The sequence below is a fragment of the Python bivittatus genome, unplaced genomic scaffold (assembly GCF_059951505.1).
Source record: "Python bivittatus isolate LINGU-HERP-01145 unplaced genomic scaffold, Pbiv_v1 ctg000610_np1212, whole genome shotgun sequence".
Taxonomy (NCBI): domain Eukaryota; kingdom Metazoa; phylum Chordata; class Lepidosauria; order Squamata; family Pythonidae; genus Python; species Python bivittatus.
This window is the reverse complement of record NW_028277088.1, coordinates 27,823,674-27,851,560: the sequence shown is the minus strand read 5'-3', so window position 1 is coordinate 27,851,560 and position 27,887 is coordinate 27,823,674. Positions and strand designations below refer to the sequence as shown.

General features: G+C 35.5%; 1 protein-coding gene across 1 annotated transcript in view; it reads left to right on the top strand.

The window, feature by feature from the left end:
- Window positions 1-27,887, top strand: part of DGKB (diacylglycerol kinase beta) — a 302,803-nt gene that overhangs the window by 103,416 nt on the left and 171,500 nt on the right. The window contains exons 10-16 of the mRNA XM_088150655.1: window positions 69-186; window positions 2,758-2,846; window positions 4,589-4,705; window positions 8,145-8,243; window positions 16,462-16,494; window positions 23,720-23,836; window positions 27,600-27,673. Coding sequence (XP_088006781.1) covers window positions 69-186; window positions 2,758-2,846; window positions 4,589-4,705; window positions 8,145-8,243; window positions 16,462-16,494; window positions 23,720-23,836; window positions 27,600-27,673 — 647 coding nt within the window. The remainder of the gene's footprint in view (window positions 1-68; window positions 187-2,757; window positions 2,847-4,588; window positions 4,706-8,144; window positions 8,244-16,461; window positions 16,495-23,719; window positions 23,837-27,599; window positions 27,674-27,887) is intronic.

Here is a 27,887-nt window from a genome sequence, read left to right as displayed (position 1 = left end):
ATTGGCACTTAGAGGTTTCTCTGTTTATACCATTAAATGAAATCCATTTCTTTTTATGTGTTCTACAGAATGTGAAGGATGACGGGCAGCATGTATGGAGACTAAAACACTTTAACAAGCCTGCCTACTGTAATCTCTGCTTGAATATGCTAATCGGAGTAGGCAAACAGGGCCTCTCTTGTTCATGTGAGTATGCATCCTGAATGATTCTGCAAATGCTTTGAATGTTACATGGACAAAATTATTTATAAGTGCATTTTTTTTTTTAGACCAAGAGTTTTTAGATTTGGTCATTGTGAGTAGTCTTAAATGAGAAAATGCAGATAAATACTGTACTTGAGTTCTATCCAAACGTGTGTGTGCAGTTGTTCACACCCTTTGTAAATATCCAGTATAGCACATCAATAAAATAGATAAAAATTACAGTATATTGACTCCTATGGATGTAAAACATAGACACAGACACACGCAGAGCTAGGCATTATGAAAAAAAAAAGTCTTAATGAGTCTAGAGGTCATATTCAGCTAACTGTGTGGAAAGAGGCTTACAGTTCAGTTCTACCTGCCCAGAGTAAAAGAATTCTGCCCATCAAGGGAGAGATTCTGTAGTCATGCTACAGGGCTAAAACTGACATCTGTTGCTTGTTATATTTTAGCATTTAGATGGTACTGCTGAGCTAGAAAGCATGACTCTGCATTGCCTCATTTTGGAGAACTTAACAAATAATGCCTATAGTTGTTAAAGTGCTCAGATCAGATTTTAAGTAAGTCATCTGCCAGGCTTTGTTTTCCCCTACACTGTACTCCTTTATTTCCAGTCTTTTTTTCTTGTCATTTAGCTTTGTTATTTATACCTTTTTATTTTAGCAATAAGATTATTTCTTATCCTCCCCATCCCATCACCATTCAGTCACTGATCTTTAAATGCAAAGGTGGGTAGAAGGAACATTTCTGACTTTAAATGGATTAACAATAGCAGTGACAAAATAGTGTTCCTTCTATTCTAAATTACTTCTGAAATGAAGACACCTTTCAGTAATCATTAGTGGAAATTTTTATATGAAAAGTCTGTGAGCTCAGTTCAGTTCTGGTACTCAAACTCCAGGACCCAAGTGCTGTACACCTTAGTAAATGGCTCTTGAATCAGGTTCTGCTTAAAGCCACATTTCAGTCCATTAGAAGATAAAAAGAACTTAGATCTTCTAGTTCTGCATATTGTCCAATCCTGTTTAAATGCTTATTAATAGTAGACAAATGTGAGGTAATTTTGATCCACTTCAATGAGGTGTGTTTTGCCATTAAGTTAATATAGTGCATCACATCAAGACAAAAAGTCAGCATAGTCTGCCTACTGAGGCATTTCTCATTGTCTCACAGTCTTCTCATAGCCTTCTATGGCACTTACAAATGCCAGATGAGGCATAGAAAACAGACAAAGTGAAGCAATATGTTGCTTCATTCATTCTTAGAAGCATGGGGACTACTTCAAAATGCAGCTTTTCAGGGAATTTGTTTGAATGCCTGTCAACATAGTGAACATAGTCACTTGAAGAACTACACTTCTTCAGTCTTACCCACTTTAGAGTGCAGCTGGAGACAGGGAAGAGATTGAAGAAAATGTTCCATTCTCTCTCTGTTTGCCTCTTCCTGTTTGGTGTTGTGTTTAATTTTTGAACATTTAATTTTGCCTCCCCATGCATCTATTGACATCACTGGCTAAGGATAGACTCCTCTGATTCCTTACTGCCAGTAAAAATAGTCAATTTATTATTTCTGAGGCATTGCTAGAGCTTTTATTATGTTGTGGTTGTGGAAAAAAAGGTTCCAGAGACTTTAGGGATGACCATGCAATCTTCTCTGGCTGATGAATCAAGTTGCTTCCTTCAGTCTATTGATTAATAGCTTTCCACAGTACTAGATTTCCTCGTACAGCATTTCCTTAGTTCCAATTGAAGAAAAAGTGAGGAGGCATAATTTGTAAACTAGAAGAGATATTTTATTATGTTATTTTACTTTATTATTTTAATGTACGTTAGTTTTTCGATAAAAAGGTAATGAGTCCTCTGAGACAAACTCAACTGCTGTAATTACATTACTCCTTGTACAAAATAGTGTTAGATGTTTGTCATAGAGACACATTAATCTTAACTTCCATCATCTCAAAAATGTAATATTGATGTTCTGTAAAATCATATGATACTTTTCAAAATGGAAAATGGAGATCTAGATCCTTTTCTGTTTCTTAGGAAGTAGTAAAGTTTGCAATAGTTGGAATTAATATGCTGAAATGAAAAGATTGACAACAACTGCTATCTGGAAACAAAACTAATTAGCCATTTATAGTTGATAAATCAATAGAGAGAGTAAGACAAACTCATTGCCTTTCATATTCGGGTGTACCAGCTGCTTTCATGCCTATAGTTTAGAAAATATAGATTTCTTCCTCTTGGCAAATGATGGGAAAACATTTGGCATTTACCAATTACTTTTCTTCCATCTATTTTACTTCATTTAAGAATTATTGTGAACAGCTTAGTGAGGGCTGATTTAATCAAATGTTGCTATTAAAGAATACTCTTAGATTCTTCTCCAGCTCTGCTTATATGTTATTTTATTTACTGGACAGTCTTTTCTCTTTTAGCGTTAATAACTGGATGCAATTCTTTGTAGTCCAGTAAAGAATGAGTTGTAAATAGACCTTTGCTAATTCATGTTTATTCAACACAACTTTGCATAACAACTGTATTTTTCTTTTAGTTTGCAAGTATACTGTCCATGAACGTTGTGTTTCAAGAGCACCAGCTTCTTGTATCAAAACATATGTGAAATCGAAAAAGAATACTGAAGTAAGCCAGCATTCATGTCTATGCAGTTCTTGTGTGCCTTTGTGTATGTATGTATATTTGCGAAGGCAAGATATTCATGACTGGATTGTGCCTATATGTGTTTGGGGGAGGTATACTTGTACAGGAATCTGTCAGTATGTGTGCCAAATGTAGCTTGGGCATCTTTGTAAGTAGCTATATAACATTCTCTTCATGTGAGCTATTTGGACTAATCTAAGGCATAATGTTATTGAAACTTCCATAATGCTTCCATGCCTTGACATTTCTGGAGATTTGGGTCTCATCCTAATGTCCCCATAACTCTGGCACCAACATATAGCAGCATTCATTTTTTATCACAATGTTGCTTTCACCTCATGTACAGCTTAAATGAGTCTTTAACTATTCTAGTGTTAAAATAGTGTTTTCTCTCTTCTTCTGACACAAACTTTGTCATAGATGTTATCTAGCATGCTTCATCAATGATATGATTGATTATGCAATCAGGAATTGGGGAATTGGTCCCTTTAAGCTGCATGACTCCACTTGTCCAGTCTCTGGACACTGACCACTATGGCCATTTCGGTTTTGGCTGCAGGTGATGCTGGATGCCAGGCCTCTGCAGAAGCCTTTGTCTGCCTCATGTCTGACCAGTGCTTTTTGAAGTGCTTGCTAGAACTGGTACTCTTGCTCCTTATATACACCAATTTAGCATTCTTTTAAAAGAGCACTAGACCCATGTTTTAAAGATAGGACAAAGACTCTGAAAGCTAGTCCTGTGCTGCACAAAAAGTCAATTGACTAGGAAAGAGAATCAGATTTTGTCACCTGATGATTCTGTGTGGGGAGGGGGGGGTAATAACAACAACAACAACAACAACAACCAGTTATTAATAATAATCATGCCACTATATATAAACAGAGAGCAAACCCCACCCCATTCTAGCACTGAAGGTGTTACCTAGTCAGGTAAGGAAAAGTTTGCAAGAAAACAACCAAGCTCAGAGAACCCCAAGGACTCCACACTTCAACCCTGAGCTACATATATTCTCCTGTACTGAGACTTTCTATCCCATGCATATAGCATCTCCAGTCTAGATTTGATATTTTTGTCTGAGCAATTTGATAAATATCTGGAAGTATGTACTGTATGTGACCTTTATATGCACTAGAATTGGAATTCCCAGAATTGCCAGTTAGCATGTTCTTTGGGGAATTACACAGTCCACATCAATTAAGAATACAGATTAGAGTTGGCTGCAATAGTACCTACCTCGTAATAAAAAAGAAGGAATGCTTTCCTGCTCAACTGGGGCAGCAATTTTGTCTCCAGCCTCAATTCAAAGTTCTTCCTTAATTCTTTAACACTCTAAATGATACAGGATAACTAAACTACACCTTCCACTAATTTAAAAAAAACTCATTTAAGGTAATTTTCTGGGGCTGTTATCTGAGAGGCCCATATATTTTGGGGAAAAAGAATGAGCAGAATAGGATCAGGATTAATCATTTAATCTAGAAAATGTTTTCCCAAAACAGATTGGAAGGCATGTGTTGAGACCCCAGATTGAAACCTTACTATTTAGTAAGGTTTTTAATTGACTGTATTGCTAGTTTTTTAGCACCTATGTATTGACCTGCTTATCCCTTGTATATTATGGTTTCAGTGCTTTAACTATTTAACATTGTGATGTTTCTTTATCTGACAGTAGGTTATTTTGTATAAATTGGTGTAAAACATAATTTCTCTTGCACTTTTCTAGGTTATGCATCACTTTTGGGTAGAAGGAAATTGTCCAACAAAATGTGATAAATGTCACAAAACTATTAAATGTTACCAAGGACTGACTGGGCTACATTGTGTGTGGTGCCAAATCACAGTAAGTATTTTGCAGAAATACCAGTAGAAGTGATTATACAGGCTGACATATTACAGCACTGTGCCTACCTACTGCTAATAAATAACTATTCAAGTGCTGTTCTAAAACTGGCAACAAATGGGGTTGATAAATAAATAAACAGCAAATAAATAAATAAACATGCACGCCCATAAGTGTTTGCACCAAAGTATTTCAAAATAGTTGTGCATGTACAGTGACATCATGACACAAACTCCTTATGATGGTGAGATAAAAAAATGGAGCAACCATTTAACCATTGATGTTAATGTGAGTCTTAATTCATTTGGATTTTTTAAAATTAACTTTAGGATGAACAGGTGGCTTTCTCATTGACAGAAAAATGGCTGCTAAGGTTGGTACGGCCATTCATAGTTATAATACATACATATGTGATAGGCAAAAAGAAAACAGAGAAAGCGAATATAAACATCATAGACAAATGTCAGACAAAATATACAGCATTTCTGTCCTCAGAAATAACATTTTCAAACAACACTTGCCATTCCCACATCAGAATAAATGCTCCCTTCCACATGCCCAAAGGCAACACAGGAAAAAGCTACATTTTCTATCTGCCTCATGAATTCTGTTTTCCAAGACAATCTCTGCCAGATGGGCCTTACCTTTTTTGCTTTTTTAAAACCACTGGAATATTTCAAAGTGCATCATTGGGCTTCAGCTCTTCACTGTTTTTATTAAGAACGCTTCTGAAGCCCACGCAATACGTAATAGTTGTTTGTAGAAATAAAGATGGTACCAGAAGCTGGTGGTTTATTTGCAGCTGGTCAGTGTCCTGGATTAATAAAAAAAGTAGTATAAAAAAAGTAGTATTAAATAAAGTATAAATCATGAAGAAAATAACCAAAGGATTTTCTGAAAAAGTAAGGAATATATCCTGAGTATTTGTGATAGAAACAATAATTACAATTACATATTCTTAGTGAGATAACCCATGCGTCTCTCTAACATTATTCTATGATATTGTTCTGCATTCTATAATCTAATATTAACCAACTCCTTTTACATCTTGTTTTCTCAAAGATCAGTACTGCCTAATAAGAAGATTAAGCTATTGATAACATACTACAAAGTAGCAGAACTCTTAATTATCACCTCATATGTAACGATGCTTCGATTGGATGGTGCATGGCTTAGTGTACATTAATTATGGTAAATGTGGCTTCACTATTAAAAAAGAGAATTAACATAACAAATGTTTTAGATTATAGGGCGACCACAATAAAACTTCAGTACTTGGGGGAAAAAATTACGATACTTTTTTCTGTTGCTAGGAAACTGCCAGAAAAAGGTATTTTTACAGTAATGATTAATGTAGACAGGGGTGTTATTAGTTGCCAATCATTTTCAAATTCAAAAATATAGCGGTCAAATTATCTTTTGCTAGATCTCTCTCTAAAGAATATGTAATTGGCAAAAGGTGCATATTTCATATTTAAACTAATATATCATAAGTTTGATAGATCAATCTCGTCTCATAAACATGGATAAATTATCCAAAGAAAAATAAATCTTTCATTCAAACCAGAGAATAGTGATTTATGAAACAGCTGCTAGACAACATGTTTTACTGTATCGAGGGAACAGCACCTGTTAAGCCAAATACTTATGTGATACCTATTACACTATGTTGTATAAATGAGAAACATCCAATTTGTATGCTTAATTTGTTAGGATATTTCCCAGTAATTAAAGCAGGCATATCTGATAGCAAAAAATATTGATATAAAACTATGCTAATTAATGGCAAATGAACATGGAGGCTAAATTATCCACCTCATGTTAGTCAACAACTACTTATTTCCAAGTAATTTTATTTGAGTATTAATGTGATAGACATTTAATGCTGTTATAGTTCACTTTTGTGTAATTTATTTTATTATTTTATTATAAATATTTCTAGACCATTCATCCCTAAGAGAATTATGAAAACATAAAACATAAAGGATAATAAAACATCCACACAATAAATACAAATAAAATCAATAGAACTTCATATATTAGGAGGAAGGCCTGAGCAACATTATACATGATCAAAGTTGTCAAAATGTCTTGTTTCAGTTTATATATAATAAATTTAAATATTTTATAGCACATTTCTATATTTATTCAATTCCTACTGAGTTCAGAGGCTTTCTCTCAGATAAGTGAATTTAGAGTTCTATCCTTAGTCTGCAGTACTTACATGCATTAACTTAGTCATAAATTCATTTGACCTACATAGGCCTTACTTCTGAATAGAGTTGCCTAGGATTATATTGTAAGACTACAATTAAAACAAAATTCAAAGGATTAATTATGGGATCTACTTTTCACTAAACGTGCTTAAAATTGTGGTAATAGCATTTGTTTACTTGGTCTTACTTTTAATCAACAATACAATACATTCTCAGATTCAAGTTTATTTTTTTTTTCTTATTGGTTTTACACCAGGATATGGAAATATTATTGAATAATCCATTTACATATCCAGAAGATCTATATGTGCCATTTTCCCTCTCCTCTCTCTATATGTCTACGTGTGGGTATCTATGTTTGTGTGAACAATATTTTACCCAGTTGACTGATGAAAAATGTGGATGGGCAACAATTTCATCCAGTCTGTGAATTAGATATCCATGTACCAGGGTGATAACAAACATTAGCTATACGTGCAAAACAAAATATTACTTCTAACATGTTACCATCATCAGCAACAGCAACAACAGTTACAGAAATAATATATTTAAAAATAATAATTGAGAAAAAGCTTAAATCCTTTTCTCAAAAAGCAATTACTAGAAGGCAAAGGGGTTTTTTTTTTTTTTTAGAGGCATGTGGAATCTCTTTGGCCAACAGCTTTCTTTCAGTTCTTTATAACAGACTAGAAGTCCTATGCTTTAAGCATCAGAACCAGTGTTGGATAGAGGTTAACCTGCTGACTAAGAATGGGTGACCCTTAGCCGTGAAAACTCACTAGGTAACTTTGGATAGTCACTTTCTCATCCCAACGTATCTCACAGATTTGTTCTGGGGTTAAAATGAAGGTAAACACATTCCTAGAGCTCCTAGAGAAAAGGCAGATTATGCATACATACATACATACAAAGAAACAAATAATATAGTTTAAGAAAATATACTCTCTAGGAAAAAAAATAGAATAGGATGTAGCTCTTTTAGTTTTAGGTCATCAAGTGTTTGTTAACTTCAGCCTTTTAAAGAAGCTAACTTTGTAACCTCCTTCCTTTATCTGTTATGTTGTGATTACTATAACATAAAAACAAAGCCAGGGTTTCTGCAATTGTTGGGTTTGAGTCTTTTAAGTATTTTGAAACACAATATATTTTGATGTTGTTTTACCACACTTAGATTCACTGATGTTTTAATCCATAGTGATATTTTTTTCTCTTTTTTGTTACAGCTACATAATAAGTGTGCTTCACACTTAAAACCTGAATGTGATTGTGGCTCTCTAAAGGATCACATTCTACCTCCCACATCAATCTGTCCAGTCGTATTGGTAAGTTCTTATTCATTCTAACAGATCATTTTGCATTAAAACTTTTATAAGCCAGGACTGATGTGTGAAGATTGGTGAAAGCTATATCATGCAGTTTTACTGCTAACAGCACAGTATTAACAAAATAGTAGTTCACTAACAATAGAAACTGCAACATATGAAGAATAAATTAATGTTCTTCATATGTTGTATTTGTCTCCATATGGTTTGGATATATAACTTTCATAATGCTTCTTTGCAGCCCCTAGAGGCTCTTCTGACTAAGCTATCAAAATTCAGCAACCAAACATTGACAGTTAGAGCCATGTTTGGTTTTTTTTTTTGTCATTAAAATAACCCTTTCCCAAAAGGAAACAAAATTAAGAAATTCCAGAAAATAGTCTTGCCTATTTTTGTGATGGGACCATGTGTACTTGGATGACAGAATCCTGCTCACTGTGGTTTTTAGATATGAAAACAAACAAAACGTAACAAATGTATAATGCACACCCACAGAAAGATTGCCTGCCTCCGTGTAGGTAAAGCCCACTTTGCTTTCACCACCCAAATTTACCAGTCATTGAACAAGCACAATTCTTATATATCCTACATCTTTTATAGAATTAGCTTCCCAAAATATCTAGCTTCCTAGAGTTCTTATAGGCACATTTTGCTTGGGGTTGACATTAACACTGAGTACTCTGACTTCAGCCAGAGATTATCCAGAATAATGGCATTTACTCTTGTAGCAAGCAGCATATCCACATTATATACATGAAGAGAATAGTTGGACACTAGGATTTATCAATCTTTAAATTGATTCTTAAAAAACACAGTTTAGCAAATTCATGACTATAAGTTGTTTGGCCTGGAGTGAAATATAAATCCTGTCTTTGTATGTATGTATGTATGTATGTATGTATGTATGTATGTATGTATAAATAATAAAATAAAATAAAATAAAATAAAATAAAATAAATCCTGTCTTTGTAAATCATACTCTATACTGTTATACCGGAACTAGGCCAATGTAATATGTACAAAAACTCATGGATAAAGTAACAATAGTTTGTAGCATGTATAAACCCAAGGCTGATTTAGTGAAGTCAATGAGACTAGCAAGTCATGGTTAATTTAGGACCCATTCAAATCAGTGGCTATATTGTAAGAATGACCACATTAGAATATAACAATTTGTAACTTTCTGTATCAAGCGACAACAATGCCACTTTATTTCAACCATGGCATACTTCAGGAAGAAATTGTGCGTGTATGTGTTTATGCAAAGAATTTTGTAGTGTTAAGGGCAATATGAGTAATCTTAATAGAAGAATCAAAAAAGCTATGTAGGATTTTGCTATTTTTATTTTTCAGACATGAAAAAAAAACAATTCTCTAACATCTGATATGTACCCAAATGTTTGTCCCCTTTTTGCCCACTTTTCTTTATAAAGTATGCTTTAATTACACATTGCAGGTGTTAATGACCTACAGGTACCAGTTATTCCAGTTTATCATAGCCAATATTGTGGAATTCTGTGAATTGTATTTCATCAACATTTGAATGACCAGAGGGTTCCCCATCCAAGTTGTAAATAAAATAAGGTGAAGATTCAGGAAGCAGATTCTTCTGTCAAATGTAACATTTGGTGATTTTATGATGGAGTTGTAAAGATACAGAATACTAATGTCTTCCAGGATGTATATAGTAAATTAATATGCTCATTTAAATCTTAAATATTTTGTAGTCATGAACAATATTATTAGTAATTCTTATAAATGCATCTTGTTTGCTTTAAATAGGCCTTAGGACAAATAAAAAGCTGACATAGTAAATTTTGCAAAATTCATACCTGATGCCAGTGTTTTTTCTCCTAATGATTTTCCATTGAAGAAAATGGTAAATTACCCATTAATCTAATAGAAGCTGAACTGTGTCCAATGGTAATCCCTTTCACTGACACAACAGTTGTCCTTAAAATTATCTAAATGTTTTTGAAAGCAATGTAAGGTAATAGTCACTATATTTCGATCTATGAATTATGTAATTAAGTATATATTATATAAAGAAGTTATAAGTGTAGCATTGCTTTGTTAGCACAATCTATATGTATTTTCTTTTAGGGCTGATTCAGATATGTGAAAGCATAATTTGATATTATAACAAGAAATTTCAGTAATGTTTTCTGTCCCTTGCTATAACAGGCCTATGAAACGAGTGTGCCAGGTTTCACCTGCATTTTAGTTTAACTATAACTTGATGTGTCACCTGAACTTTCATTAAAATTGTTGAAACAAGCTAACTTCAAATAATAGCTTATGAAGTTGGCTTCTTCAAACTAACAAAAATTAAGGTTTATCACAATTCAGGATTTGTGCTGCACATTAATCACATTAGCCTAAAATGAAAATCATGATTGTAATCACCTTGCTGTTATACCAGAAGAGAAAGAACATGGTAGCTCAAGTCTTGCTTAGACTAATATAATCCAAGCACAGCCAGAATCTCTGCAAATATGAGAAATGAAAAAATTTGTGGAACAGAGCAGCTATTCCGAGTATAGTGTATAATTGCATGGCAGCAAATTTGATTTAAGAATGGTAATTGTTGGGAGGGAAAAGGATTTATTTAGATTCTGTACTCATCTCTCAGGTTTTGCTGCAATCCTAAAATAGTTAATTGAGGTCCAGCTTACTAGGTAATTTGGGATATGGATAGGTCACTTGCCTCAATTGTGCAGAATTCAGTTGGCTAACCAACTATAACCAGATATATTCTGGGAAGCTTATAACATGGTATCTCCTTGCATCTGGAATTCAAAATTATGTTGCTTTTGAATATAAGCGCCTGGGTGTTAAAGCTAATAGGAAATTATTCCATAGATGGAACTGAATTCTTTTGGAGACACTAGTCACTCTTACTTATGTGATAACTTATTTTGTGATTTTGGAATAGCATATTATTTAGCAATAGAATATAATGATTAGCATTAGGAAACAGGATGTCTTCACCAACTGGATATATGAGGTTTTAAATAAATGAGCAAAGCTGCATAATATACACTTGCCAGGTTTTTAATTTCACTACAGAATATCAAACAAAACAGCTTTTTTTGTTTCCTGTCACATATATTTTATAAAGTGATCAGTGTGCTCATTTTAAGTATGAAGGTTTTAGATCTTTTTTTAAAGTACAAGAAATACTTCTTATGCATTGTTGCTGCAGTTCTGTTTCGATCTCGATCCTTCATATTTGATATATATTATCATAATATGTGTGGATGAAATGCCCAGTGTGAATTATGTTACATACTGTTAGTGCTATGCTGAATCATATGGCTAGTGAGACCAGCAAATAATGGTGCAAATACTAACGAAAATGTTTAAAAAGGCACTGGAAAAAAATAGAAAAGTGATGTTACTCATAGACTGATTCCACAATAACCAATGGAGCCTTCAATACACCCCCTCTCTGCAGAGCATCTGGATGTTATCTGGATGCAGCTAATGATGTCGTTATTAAGTGGGTTCCTGTCATAAGCCCTTGGATGAATCTATTGCAGAGGAAAAGGAGGAAACCTTTCTGTTAGATAAGAAATCCTTGGACTCAAGGGAAATTTTCTCACTCTAATATTTGACTGGGGACAGGGGCAAAATCATTTCCAGCTACCTGTTCCAAACCTGTAGTCCAAACAGCTGCTCCAGAGGACAGACCTCTAAGTCCACAAGAATGGCATTGTTGCAGGGTGATGCAATGTATGAATCAGTGCAGAAATGCAAGGCTTCAACCCTGGGCTCTTTGGGAGTAAAGGTTTATTCAGAGTCAGAACTTTCTCCTGAGAAATTTATACTCCATTAAGGGCTAATCACCTGGGTTCAGGTGTAGTCTTTTGCATAAAGATCTTAAGCAAAAAGATGTTGCTGAACATTTGTTGTAGTCTTCGTTGTGTGTAGTCTACAAGATTTCCTTATATGAATCCTAAACATTGCTCTAGCTTCTTCCTTGGACTCCTGAACTTTAGCTTACTTCTTGACTGTTTTTTACAACTGCTCCTTTAAATCTGTAGTTTTTGCCTCTGCTGTTTTAAGCTCCAGACTTGGATTCATCTTGCTGCTGCCTATGCACTGTAAGTGATGTTTGAATGTTTGAAAACCTGACCATGGTTTGCAGACATTCCATTTGACTTCTACATTTCAGACTAAACAGCATCTTCCTCCTAGGTCCAATGCTGTGCATAATGCTATAGCACCATCATTTCAACAGATACTCCTTGTTTTACTGAGTAGCTGTGGGAGATGAAATGAGTGAAGAGATACCTAGTGTGATGGTGATGAAAAATGAAGTGTGAACTCCATCAGTCATAGTTGCATAACCATATTTGAGAGGATACTGTGGCGATAACCATTCTTACGTTTCTGCTCTTATTGCATTTGCCAGCTCACATCCAAGGGCTCTGTTCAGGTACCCACTCCCTCCTGGGGAAATGTGAGAATGAAGTTTCCTTTTACAGGATACTGTGATATGTTTGCGAGTTATTTTGCAGATAAAATCTTTTGCATGACCCCAGTTGGGTAGACTCTTGCAATAAGATCAGGATCCTGTCTTGTGAGATTATCAGAGATTCTTTTAAGCTTCTGGAGACTGAGGATGTAAATAAAATTAATCCATCTATATGCTTGATCCATGCCCCACCTAAGTTATTTTTGTGGCTTGGGGGGGGGAAGTGGTGCCCTGTTGGATGCCTTTGGGGCTACATGGAGGTAGCGCACCCCTTCTGGTCCTATTAGACCTATTAGTTTCCTTCTAGACTGCCAGCAAGGGTTAGGAATTGAGGCAATGAGTTACAGTGGCTCTATTCTTTCCTAAGTGGACAGTTCCAGTCAGTGTACAATATGTGTGAAGGAAAGAGCATTTGCAGGATTTTTACTTCAGTGTGGGCCTCCAAGGGTTCAATCCTCTCATCATGCTATTTAGCATATCCATGAAGCCATTGGGGGAATTCAGTGATTTGGTCAATATGTTCGTGATACCCATCTGTACTGCCACCCCAGGTTAGACCAGGGATGCAGTGGAAGTCCTGGCCTGGTGTCTGGCAGCTATAGGTAAAAAAACAAACAAAAAAACCTCAGGTTTAATCCCACCAAGAGAAAGTTGCTGTTTGTTAGTAATTCATTTGGCTTGATCACGGTTCCAACTTTCTTTGTGGACAGGATCCATGGTAAGGTCCTCCTAGGTTCATGAGCTGTGCTAGAACAGCTCCAGTTAGCATGCTGATTGCAAGCCTTTTGCATCAAGTCTGCCAGGCAACAATTATTCATGCCTTTGTCAACTTATATATAGTCTACTATAACAGTGTACACAGGGCTACCCTTGAAGATGACTTGGAAGCTTCCCCTTATTCAAAATGTGGCAGAATATCTACTAACAAAGTAGCAGGTTCAACACTGTTTTAATTATGCTGTGGGCACTGGACCTGGCTTCCAGTGTACTTCTAGGTCCAGTTCAGGGTACTGCTTAGCAACTTTAAACCCAGCATGGCTTGACTCCAAGTACACGCAGGACATCTTTTCCAGCCAGACTCTGCTCCTTGCCACCATAAATATGTAAGGGTCTGCATCCTGCAAGATCTGAGGGTTGGGGCTCAACTATGTGCCTTCTCATTGGTGCCCCACCCTTTTGAATACCCAGCCACCCAGGATTAAGAATATGCCCAACCTCTGGCCTATAAGAAAGCTCTAAAAATATTATTTTTCTGCATGGTGTCTGGGTAGTGATGATGTAAGGGCTGCCTAGGTTAGTTAGATTGTGTTTGATTTTATTTTAATGGTTCTCTTAGACAGTTTAGTTTATTTTACAGTGTGTATGCAGTATTTTATGGTGAAGTTTGTGACTGAAATGAAATTATTTTCAGATATAAACTGTGCATGCAGATCTCAAATGATAATCTTTTAATAGATGTCAGATCCAGTTTATTGCTATCCTCATTTTATATCTGTAACATTTTAATTAATTTACACTGATCAAATAAGAGTACATTGAGATTTGTTTCCTAATGAGGATGCATTTAGAAGAAAGGTTTTGCATCTTTCTGATATCCTGTGGGTAATTATATTCTAATTATATGGGAAGGGGGAAGACTATAACTCAGTTCTGAAATTGTTCATTGGATCCAATTAATTGCATGCATAAAATGAATACTCGTAATGAAGATGACTGGCAGTATCTTTAAGGAAACTTTAATTCAATTTAATCCTATATTTTGTATTGTGGCAGAATTAGTTTCTAACAATGTTAAAAGCAGAATATTGGCCTAAAATAGATAAGATTATATCGTGAATATATGGCTCATTTTATATAATCTGCATGTGCAACTGAAATGCACATTGACACAATGCATGGATGTATTCTTGATCAACTTTTTTCCCCATTTACAATTCCTCTGCCTATTTGTCAATATAATCAGTAGCACTTCAAAACAGAAAACTCAGAAATAACATTTTTCCTGAGCATTTGTTTCCTTCTAGTCAAAACTAAGCTGACCAATGCATCTTTCAATTTGCTACTTTGCTTGAGCAAAGTTCAGTGGTAGAATGAACAGCCTAATAAAATGTTACTGACACTATTCAATTAGCCTGAATTTTACCCAGACTTGTCAGTTTTTCAAATACTGGACACAATTAATTAATGTTTTGAACAGATTATAATGGAATGATTTTCAGCTCACATGTAACAAGTGGAATATCAGCATTGATTTAGTGGTAGAATAATGAACTGGGAGAGATGTTAAAGTGACATCTGATTCATATTACTGAAGTGATTGTGGAACTGTGATTCCATGGTGTAATCATGTACACCCCTATCATGTTTCTAAACCTCACATTTTATTTCTAGAAAATTCTAGCATGAGAAGAAGACAATGAATAGAAATGCTTCCAAATAATTATGCCTAGTATTTGGAGAAACAAAGAATAAGGAAACAAAGTAGTATAACTGTAGGCTTATGAAGTAAGAATAATAGAGAGTTTAAGTCACCCACAACAGTTAGTAACATCAAACTGTAGAAGTAACTGTCTGCTTGTGCTTTTACATATCTTTGAGCTGTAAGCAATCTGAAGACATAAACAGAAGTTGTTTACCAGCTGCACCATGACTCTTGCTTTCTGATTAAAATGTTTAGAAAGCTCTATGCACTTTAGCATAGGAAATCATTCTTTGAGAGTAAATGTGATCTCTTTTACAGCACTTTAAAAGATTGTGATGCATTCATGGTGCATCCATGATGCCTCTATTCTGAAGAATTCTACTTTTTGGTATCTTGCCCTATTTTAAATTTATGATTTTGGGACAAAGTGCTGGAGCAATTGGCAGAACCTCAATTCAGTATGACTTTGCATATGGGTGAATGGAAACTCAGCTATTATTTAGAAACCATTTTGATAAGAGTGGTTGGAAACTATCTAGATAAAGCTGAACAAACTGAAAATTAAACTAGTGATAATAGCTGGTATTACTTGGATTTAAGTAAAAGTGTTCAACTGTTTTGGATGGAGTTATATTCCCCTTGAAGAACACAGTAGCTTGATACTCAGGCAGGACTGGTTGCAGGGAGTGTCTATAGGTTGATTTGCTGTCTAGTCACTCAATACTTCAACAACATGTTATTCTAAAACTATTTACACACAGAATTCTCTTTAAAGACAATATATTTGATGGTCAAGATCATTGTCATAAATCACCTACACTAAGTACATTAGTTACAGTTTGCTCTCATATTCAACAATGAACTATTGTTAGCCTAATCCTAATTTTTGTAGGTCAACTGTCCATATAAATCTTCTTGAGCTCTAAATTTTCTTCAGATTTATTCTTCCAAAAATTCAGATGTAGATTCTTTTCAGACATTTGTAGATGGGTTTTAATTTTTTTTTTTTTGGTTATAGTCGGTTTTTCATGATTTTATGTTAATCTCTTTGAGTTATTCCTTTTCCAATTTAATTGTGCTAAATTGTAAACTACACAAAACAAACCAGTTATTTTGGATAAATAAATACAATAACAAGTATGAAATAAATCCACATTATCACTCTGTAGTTACTTAACAGGTAATGGAAGAATCAGACAGCTTACTTGTTCAACAGGATAGCTACACATTCAGATTCCTTTACAGGAATGTCTTTAATTAGTTGTGTGTGTTTTCACAGTTTTAATCTTGTAGCTGAAACTGTTTTTCTCCAACAGATTCTACCCCCTTTAGGAGTTTCACTTCCTGAGGTGCGTAATGTAAAAGTGTTCACAGATGCAGATGAAAGTTGTTTGGATGTTGTGATGCATTTGGAGACTTTGAAATCTTTGTTTATAGATCAGATCAACATCACTTCAGTCAGATTATTTTGCCTTATTTGTGCCAACATATATTCATGATTGTGAAAGATTCAGAGTAGACCCAAGACCTTTTGTTATGGTTCTGCCTCTTACCACATGAAAAAAAAGTTTATTAGTTACATTTATATAGCTGCCCATCTCACACAAAGTGACTCTGGGCAGCGTACAACAATCAGATAAAATAGCAAATAAATAAGAAACAATCATTATAAAAAGATAAAAAGTAATTACTAAAATAAAAATCTTATCAAAAATTTTACAATATACAAACCCCATGGAGAGAGCAGAATATCAATCATAGTGGAGCCATCTAGGAATGTCTCCACTTCCCAAAGAATCCCACGCCTGATGACACAACCAGGTCTTGAGGGACTTCCTAAACAATAGCAGGGAAGGAGTGAACTTAACCTCAGGAGGGAGAATGTTTCACAAGGAGGGAGCCATGGCAGAGAAGGCCCACCTCCTGGGACTCACCAAATGCAAGCCCCTGGCTGATGGAACCCATAGCATATTTTCTCTGCCAGATCTAATGGGATAGGCTGATGTAATTGGGGAGAGGCGATCCCTCAGTTAAGTAAATTAGCAAATTTTCTTAAACTCTGGATAATCTTCACTGCTACATCTGAAGACAGCAGAGGAGGTTAAATAGGTTCAGGGAAAGCTGTATGGGATACAGCTATCCCCTCTAACATTTGGGATTTTAAAGAAAAAGAAATTCCACAGGAGACTTGTCTTAAAAATATATGATAATCTGTAGAATAATTAGAAAGGGTTAGTCCTCCAAGATCAAGTCAGCAAAGGTAGAACTCAGGAGTCCAGTACTCTCTTGGGAATAAACAATACTTCTAAAAGTAGATGGAAGAACACAACAACTTGATGTTTCTAGCCATCAAAATATGCATTAGCTTTTCTGTGTTATATTGAATAACTTTCACCCAGCACTGGATGAATCCATGAGACAAAATGATTACAGCTGCATCAATCATTTTGTACATCCTAATAAAATAGTCATAACTGGAACATATATGCCACTCAGAAAATAAATATCTGCATTTTTGCAGTGTCATTTATTTTCAATAAATGTCAACTTCACATCCATTTAATATAAGTATATTGTACCATTACCCAGAGATTTTGTTTAGTTCTTGCAGAAAATGCCAGATGTATTTTGAGCTTCTGGTTTCAAGATTTTGAAAGCATTATAATTGCATCCTACAAACCTTTTCTTTGGATGTACTTGTTCTAATCCTTTTTGCACCTCTTTTCAGCTAAGCTTTTTTGTATTTTTGGATCCAAAGCAAAACAAATTTTGTGCACGTATAAAATTAAATAAGTGAATCGGGAAGTAATTTGAAACTGATTTCAAATTCTTGAAATAATTTAAAGTAGCAATAACCTGAAAGAAGATTGAATCAAGATTGAATTAATATAATCCAAATATGTAGTTTAAGAAATTATTAAGAGAGTTTATTCTGTTTTAGAAGTTTTTCGTTTGGTAATATGTAATATATTTAATATGTTATGGCTCTTTGCTTGCATTTGTATAATCTGACCTTTGGAATAAAGAGCTCTTGGAGAATTTACTTGGAGATTGAACTATTTCTTTATAGATACTTCCATTTTCCTTTTGAAATAACAGAATAGGGTTCCTAACTATAAGTGAGTCTATTCAGATTTGGTATCTACTGCAGTCTAAGTTCTGAAGACTGCCAATTAAATATTCATTTAAAGACTACCAATTTAATACTCATCCATAGTATTATTCTTCAATCTAAGAAGTTTCAAATGTGTTGGCTGTGATGAGAATTCTGGAAATTCTATTTCCTAAACTTGTGGAGGGTGTCAGATTAGAGAAAGCAAACTTGGATAGTAACAATTAGAATGTCATCAACTCTTTAATTTTCTTCCATATAACTAAGTATATCTATCTATGAATTACCCGCATAACTTTCTCCAGTATTCCTTGAGATATACTGTAGGAAAAATAACCTGTCCAGTTGCACTTTCAGATTTCCATTTCTGATATTTAATGATATATCAAAGGGTTCCAACAGGATTTTCACTTTAATAATATGAAAAATCCATTTCACTATGTAGAGTATTAGGATATAAGCTCTTGAGATGCAAGCCTTGTTGAAATGAATGAGCAGATAGTTATAGTGGCATAAATACAAGTACAAAGAGGAAGTTTAGTTGAAACACAGACTACAATAGGCATAACAGAGGAGTTGGTCTGGCCACATGTTATTTGTATCATCTTCCTATTTCAGATATTTCCCCTGACCAAACAGTTAACAATCGTGTGAGAGAAAGAACCCATTAGTTGAGGGATTTTCATGTGGAGTGATGTCTACCGTACAAGTATAGACTCCACCTTCCTTTATATGGAATTATAGTAATTTCACATTATGGGGGGAACTTTTGAATGAACACAGGATCTCTTCTACAAAACTGCTTTTCCAATGCATGAAAGTTAAGAATAAAATGATACATTGGGGATAGTATCTGTGACCCACACATGACAATAGGACCCATGTAAACATTTTGATCAATGTGTACCCTGAAGGCTGCTCTGATACATTTTAAAGACACTTAAATGAGGGGAAAGCAACAAACTTGCTTTTTAGGGAGTTGTTCGTTCTGCTTTTTAATGACTATTTTTCCTTGAAATTTGGAAAAAGATCACTGGAACAAAGAATTGAAAACTTCCTCCTTTACTGTGTGTGTGATTTCTATGTCCTATAACTTTATATATTAAAAAACTTCCCCTCTCACTTCTATGGGTGGTATGTGTCTTCCTCAATCTTGAGACTTCTACCAGAGGCCTGGGAGTTTGAGGGTTCTGTGCAGTATCTTAGCTGTTCCTAGCACTGCACTCTTTTGGACAGAGAGCTCTGATGTTCCTAGGATCTGTTGGAGCCACTCTCCCAGCTTAGAAGTCACAGCCCTGATTGCTCCTACCACCATTGGGACCACTTTGGCCTTTACTTTCCACATTAGTTCCTCTTTCAGGCCTCCGTACTTCTCCAGCTTCTCATACTCCTTCTTCCTCATATTGCTGTCACTTGGCCCTGCTACATCTATCACCACTGCTGCTTTTTAGTCCTTGTCTACTACCATGATGTCTGGTTGATTGTCCAGTACCTGCCTGTCTGTCTGGATCTGGAAGTCCCACAGGATCTTAGCCCTGTTATTCTCCACAACCTTCTGTGGAATCTTCCATCTGGACTTGGGAGGGTCTAGCCCATACCCTGTGCAGATGTTCCCATACACAATGCCAGCTACTTGGTTATGCCTTTCAGTGTATGCTGTCCCTGCCTGCATCTTATACTCTGCCAGTATGCGTTAGACTGTCTCTAAGGCCTCTGCACAGTCTGCACCTTGTGTCCTATCTAGTGTGGTAGGCCCCTGCTTCTATGGATCTGGTGCTTAGAGCCTGTTCTTGTGTTACTGTGACCCTCAGTGCTGTCTTTTAATCCAGTCCTTTTCAGCCATGATTTCCCACTGGTCAGCCACTTCAGCTGTCTGTTCATGGTACATCCCATGCAGGGTCTTGTGTTGCATGGTACCGCCTCTGCTTGAACTTACTCCCATGTCTGCTGCTGCTGCCTTGGGCATTCTCTCAGTAGCTCCTCTTTGGGTGCCATCTTACTGATGTACTCCTGGATGCTCTGGGTTTTGTCCAAGACAGTGGCTTTGACACTCACCAGACCCTGTCCACCCTCTTTCCAGCTGGTGTATAGTCTCTGGGTATTGGACTTGTGGTGGAAACCTCCGTACATTGTGAGGAGCTTCCAGGTCTTCACATTGGCAACTTCTATGTCCTCCTTTGACCAGATCATTATACCAGCAGGGTATTTGATGACTTGCAGGGCATACATGTTGATGGCATGGATCTTGTTCTTCCCATTGAGCCAGCTCTTAAAGACGTCCTTATCCTTTGGTGGTACTTGGATGTTGCTATCTTCCTTGCCTCCTCCTCATGGTTCCCATGTGACTGTGGGATACCAAAGTACTTCTAGCTGGTCTGTATGTCTGCTATGTGACTCACTGGTAGTTCCACCTCATCAGTTTTAACTGCCTTCCCTCTCTTTACTACCATCTGGCCAAACCTCTCCAGTCCAAATGACATCCAAATTTCCTCACTGTAGATCCATGTCAGGTAGATCAGCGAGTCAATATTTTGTTCACTCTTAGCATACAGCTTGATGTCATCCATGTAGAGGAGGTGGCTGATGGTGATTCCATTCTTGAACTTGTATCCGTATCTAGTCCTTGTGATTATCTGGCTGAGGGGAATCAAGCCTATGCAGAATAGTAGCAGGGACTGTGCTTCACCTTGGTATATGCCACACTTGATGGCCACTTGTGTGACCTGTCTTGAGTTGACTTCCAGTGTTATCTTCCACAGTCCCATTGAGTTCTTGGGGAAGGTTCTTAGTGTCCTGTTGACTTTGTATAGCACTAGGTATTCACAGATCCATATGTATGGCATTGAGTTGTAGGGTTTCCTGTAGTCAATCCAGGTTGTGCTCAGATTGGCCTGTCTAGACCTTGAGTCTCGGGCAACTCCTCTATCTATGAGCAACTGGTGTTTTGAGCCTCGGGTGTTGTTCCCAATGGCTTTTGAGCTGTGCTCATGTACTGGCTCATAGAGTCCTATAGCTTGGCAGCTATGATGCCTGCTAGGACTTTCCATGTTGTGGGGAGGCAGGTTATTGGCTGGTAATTGGATGGTGCTCTTCCCTTGTGAGGGTCTTTCATGATCAGCACTGTCCTTCCTTGTGTTAGCCAGTCTGGATGGGAGCCTGCTGCTAGCAGCTGGTTCATCTGTGCTGCTAGGTGTTCATGCACTGCTGTTAATTTCTCTATCCAGTAGGCTTTCTCTCTGTCTTCTTCTTGTACCTGTTTAAAAGCTACAAATGGTCCACAATTACCAGTTCTGTTTCTGTTTCTGTTTCCCTGTATATTCAAAGAAAGGACTCCCTTATGTTCACATGTTTATTGCTCTGAATCTAGCACTGTTATGATTAGTTCTAACTTGGGGGAAAATCCACAATGTTGCTATTTATGTGTCGATTATAATAGGAATATTAGCAGCTTTTTCTTGTGATTGTATTTATAGGAATATTTTTAATAGCAAAACTCTGTGTCAGAGGAAGACTGGGAAAAAGGAACAGAGCAGCTTCTGTTCAATGAGAGCAGTTCCATTACAATCTAAGTCTTAACCTCCTGGTGAAGGTTAAGAAGTCATAGAGAAAAGGAGTTTCATCAGGATATGAGCATGAGATCTGACTATTCTAGAGGCCACTACCTGGACAAATAATAGCAAAAGTGTTATAAATCTTGAGTTGCTATGATTTGAATTGCTATGATTGATCTGATGCTAAATATTCTTGTGCCCAATTGCTGCCTGATAAATTTCACCTAGCCAAATAGGACCCAGATTTCAAATACCAGCCTTCATATATGAAGTGTTAAGACCAGTATGGTGTATTGGTGAAGGTGTTGGCCTAGGAGCAGGAGACCCAGGTTCTAGGCCTCCCTTAGGAACAGAAGCGGGCTGGGTGACTCTGTCTCAGCCCCAAAACACATCTACCAACCTGCACTGAACTGGCATGGTACATTGCAGTCCATGACTGTCAATGAACAGGCTCCATCCTGCACTGGATTGATTTAAGCTGAAAATATTAATATATAACGCCTTGAATTTATGAACAGATGAAAAGACCATCATCTGTTCAAATGCTGATTCTTAGTCTGGTAATGCTAAAGCAGGAAAATCAGTGTAATTCTCATGTGTAACAATGAGAATGGCTCTAATGTAGCACTCTTGCTTCTGCAGAATAGGATGATTCCTCTGTGGTGTTTTTATTTGGATTGCTTTAACTTCAAATCACAATTATCTTTAGTGGAGGTGTTGCTATGAATCACTTGGCTTACAGATCGTAACTTGGTAGTAATGCAGCAGTAGATTTCTCTGCAGTGCACCACTCTATGATATTATTATATTTCAGCCCCTTTTTGAAAAAAGAGTTTTCATTTACTGTTATTTTTATTTAAAGCGTTCCTGTTTCATAGTCCTGTTTTGAACTGCTTTGAACTGTATAATGATTACAGGTATATAAATATTTCAATAAAGAAATACAGTGTAGCACAAAAAGAAAATTCTGTTGGTTCATCTTATTGTCCAACTGTGTTGGGAACAAGAGTGACTTTAACCCAGTCACTGTCTCTTAGCACAGGACTGTTGTGGTGCTGAAATAAAGAGAGTCACCCAAGTAAGCTAAGCTAAGCTTAGAAGAAAGCTTAGGATTTAAATCAAATAAATAATGTGCAGCAATGATTACCTGGAAGTGTTTTTTCCATGCTGTTTGACCCAACATTTTACTCAAAACATATAGTATGAAGATCTTTCTTTAGTTGAGGAATCTGTGATAACATACACTCAATGCCAATTTTTTTTTATCATTGATGCCATTGCTTTCTTCGAGTTTAGTTGCCAAGGTGGGGAACCTAAACCATCTCAGTTTGCATATAGATAATAACTTCTTTGAAAACACCTGATAACTATTCTAGATAGGCTAAAAATAAAAACCTAAGTTAGCAGAGAGATTTTTTTTTACATACTTTTAGTTTAACTTCTCAGATATATATATATCTGAGAATGAATATATATCCATTCATGTACAGAATTGTGCTATATGATATTCAAAGGGGATTATATTGCAACAAATCCTTTTGAAGACCTCAGATTGTAAGACAATTATGATTTTCAGTGGTTTTGTTGTCAAGACAAAGGGGGAGACCTTCTCTAATTAATTTTATTTAAGAAGCTTGATCGTGGCTTTACATTGTATCACCAACTTCACACCATTGCATTAGTTCTTATTGTGACAAAATAATTATCATCTATCTATTATCTAACTGCTATTATGTCTAGATACATAAATAGATGTATGTGAATTTGGACTTCATTTAATTTGATTGCAATCACTGAACTCATTATCACTGGAACAGTGGTTGAATGCATCATTGTTGAGTGGGATTTTTTCATTTCTACCACATAACATTTTTAACATATTAATCTATTATTTCTGAACCTCCTTTTTAGGAACGCCAAGCAACAATGAAAAAAGAAAGAAGTGGCTGTCAGCAAACAAACAAACTAGCTGATCGAAACAAGATGCAGAGAGCAAATTCTCTCACTATCGATGGTCAAGGCCTTCAGGTGTGATTTGCTCTGGTTATTTTTAAGTATTTGTATAGTTACTATTAAAATGTTTTCGGTAGTTACAGAATGGAAATTAAGCTTGATTACATGTTAGATCACAGATAAAAGCATGGCATCTATACACTGAAACTTATCACATTGTGCAGTGAACATTCATCTTATCTTTCTGAAATCTGTGTGTGTACACAAAAGGATCACTGTGTGATTCTGCATATGTGAGAACTCTCATGAAAACATTGGTGGTATGTTTAGTAATGTAGATACAGTACTAACGTAAAGAATGGCTGGCTTTAACACCTATAATATTTTTGCCAGTATGTCTAATTATAACATTATTTATGAAATTACATTATTCTCTAGTACTTCCTTAACAGAATAAAATAACCTCCAGGTGTCTCCATGGATCTTTTGTTAGAATGGAAAGCAATATAGACTGGTAATATTAGAGAGAACATTTTCTGTAATAGTTTATAAATGGTACACAGTGAAACAGATTTGGCATATTCTGCAGTTCTTTTTCTAGGAATACCATCTGCACAGGACTTTCATGCCTGCTTTTCAAAATGGGTAGAACATTTTGCTTTCAAACTTATTAATTAATTACCGTTAATAAGGTAAATTATTTAATGGCTGTCATTCACAGCTGTATTAGCATATACATTCTGATCAAATACTTTATTCTAGCTGTTGTCTTGGACTTTGAACATTTAATAAAAATATGGTCTCAACCTATGTATGAGTTACATAAGAATATAAAAAGAATCCTACTGTATCATACCTGAGATTTGAAGAAAGAGAACAGAGTGAAAGGGCTGTCTGCTGAAGGATTTCAGAGCTGAAATCCTTCAGCAGACAGCCCTTTCGCTCCATGCTCTTAATGACTGGGGAGATTGTTTAATGACTGCAATTGGGAGTGCCTGGATTGCAGTCGTTGAGTGAAGCAGTCACATGGGCGTGTTGCTTAATGACCGCTTCACTGAACAATCAAGATTCTGGTCCCAGTTGTGGTTGTTAGTCAAGGACTACCTGCAGTGCTTATATATTTATATCTACAGTGTACCTTATACAGTAAAGATTTTTAGCATGATACATGTCTTTTTTTCCCTGCACCCATATATTAGGCTGACATTTTTATTGAGTTATCTACTATGAAGCTAGGCTCCCTTTCCTGATCAGTTACTTCCAGCTGAAATCCCATTGATGTATATGTGAAGTTTGCATTTTTACAGGCAACTTGCATCATGTTGAATTTGCTCTTGGCTATTTGTTCTGCCATTCTGTACATAGGATTGTGTGGTTGGCTGAATTATCATTTGATATAAAGATGGTTTTCTAAAAATACCCATAAAATAATCCTCCCCAATATCTCTCAATATATACCCAAAATATGCAGATTGCATAATGTTGGTGTAGGGATTAAAATGTGTACCTAAATAATTATCTGAAGTATATGATTGATACTCAATACAAACAAACAGTTATGGTAACAACCAGAACAAAATCTTTGAGGAAGGAAAAGAAAATATAGGATTCTAGGATAACTTGTATTTCAACAGAAAAAATATCACAGTATAGACAGATGCTGTAATATCCTCATTGCATCAAGTAAAAACAAGATAATATCCTTTTTTTTAAAAAAATGCTTTGATTAAACAGAACAGAAAAAGGAAAAGGAAACAGTAGAAAAAGAATAAATCAAAACAACACACACACAAGGATTTCTTGTATGTATGTATGTATGTATGTATGTATGTATATATACAGGAAACACACAGACACACACACGTATATAAAGTTTTACATAACCGTTTCAATAAAGGGTAATATTTCATTATAGGAATCTTAATTTGTGTTTTGGAGTATCTGCTACTGTTTGAATTATTTAATGTATTTAAATTATTTTAATTTTGTTTAGAAAACTTTCAATAAATTGAGATTTTTTTCTCTCATGCCCACTCTTCATCACATGTATAAACTGAATAATTTTCTATTAGGCTACTTTGGTAATATATTTTCTTCTAACAATATTCACTATAAAAGGAAGATTTTAGAATTTATATCTATGAAGCTTTTTTACTACTAAAATTATTAAATAAAAAACATAGTCATAAAGGACTATGCAGGCAGAGAGGATAACTTCTTAGGTGCAACTGTTATTAATCATAGTTAAGCACATTCATCTTATTTCTTTCCAGCTTAACCAGCATAATGATCAGGATTATTATTTCTAATTAGAGGAAGTAATATATCATGTATAAGCTTAAGATGGGTCTCATTAATTAACCTGAACCCATAGAGAGTTCTAAGAGATAGTCAATCTTTGTCACAATGAAAACCATTGGTTTATGCTTCATTCACAGGAATAAACAATCCTGGAATTAAACTAAATAAATAACATTGATTAAATTTCTAAATAAGCATTAAAGATGTGACAGTTGTTGAAACAGGCTGTGATTTTATCTAAACAGAATCATATATGCCTCATAGATCTTCCTCTCACCAACCCGGTGATTGCCTGAATTGCGCTCACTGAATCCTGCCTGAATTCCCTGACCTGTGGTTTTTTCCCCTTAATCACAGAAAGGCAGGGGTTCCACTTCTATTTGGATTTAAAATATGACTGCAAACGTATTAAAAGTTTACAATAGATAAAACTCTGTGTAACCCATTAGTAAAAGCAAAGCACCTAATTTTTGCAGCAAAAAAGGGTTGTCTGACTTGGCCCTAGGAACCTCAAGAATAAAGTTTATGCAGGATATTTTTGCTGTTTTCTTATGCAATATGCTTCTGAACCTTTTTTGATAGATTTATTTTACCAGTGATGTTCAAAATGGTCTACTGTATAACCTTTGGTGTGAAAGGTAGATGCCTATAATTCAGAAGAGGATGAGTAAAATTGCTAGAAGCTACAGTTCAAGAAAGTATGAAGGGCTATAGCTTTAGGCACACTCTTAAAATTGAGGTTATTAGAAATGAATTTTCTTAATATTGTTGGTATTTATGATTTTCATAAATGGATGTGCTAGTTGAAAATTTGCCCATCATGCTCAACTGTGCACCTATTGTTTTCACTTGTGTGCATAGCCTGTAGAGGTAAACGTTATAAATATATCTTAAATAACTTGGATATCCAGCCACAGTGCTACCACATGTTGTGAAAATTACATTTCTTTTACAAGCTATTTTTCAGTTGATTAATTAAATATCTTAAATTTTTCCGATGGTCTTTCTGTATGTGTATGTAACTGCATATGCGTGGAGTCACTGACTGATTGTTTTCGTACCGTCAAGTCAGTGTTGACTGTTTGTGACCACATAAATAAGAATATGTATCTATCTCCATATATATATTTCTGTCTAGCAATCTAGGGTTTTTAAAGATTTTTTTTATCCCACCTTTATTATTTTTATGAATAACTCAAGGTGGCAAACATACCTAATACTCCTTCCTCCTCCCATTTTCCCCATAACAACAACCCTGTGAGGTGGGCTGGACTGAGAGAGAGTAACTGGCCCAATGTCACCCAGCTGGCTTTCATGCTTAAGGAGGGACTAGGACTCACAGTCTCCTGGTTTCTAGCCTGGTGCCTTAACCACTGTCTACATTTACACTATTTACACACTAGTTTGTGTATGCAGAGGGCTTAGTGTATGTGTGTGGGTGTATGTATATTAATAATATAATATTATATAAAATAATATAATATAATATTGAAGGAGAATAGAATTAATGATTTTCCACTGAATTCTTTAAATTTAGATCACACCATCTCCTGGTACTCATCCACTTCTAGTTTTTGTTAACCCTAAAAGTGGTGGAAAACAAGGAGAAAGGTATGTGTTTCTTGATGATCTTGTTAAGGGCTTATATCAGTATGAGTTCTGCAGAAAACCAATTCTTTTATTTACTTTTTGAGGAGAAAAAAATGAATACATGTATTTTACATTTTATTTTCCAAAGTTACTTAACACTAATTGCATAGAACAATGTTAATAATAAAAAAATGATGTTGAACTATAACCAATTTGTTGATTAGATTAACCAATG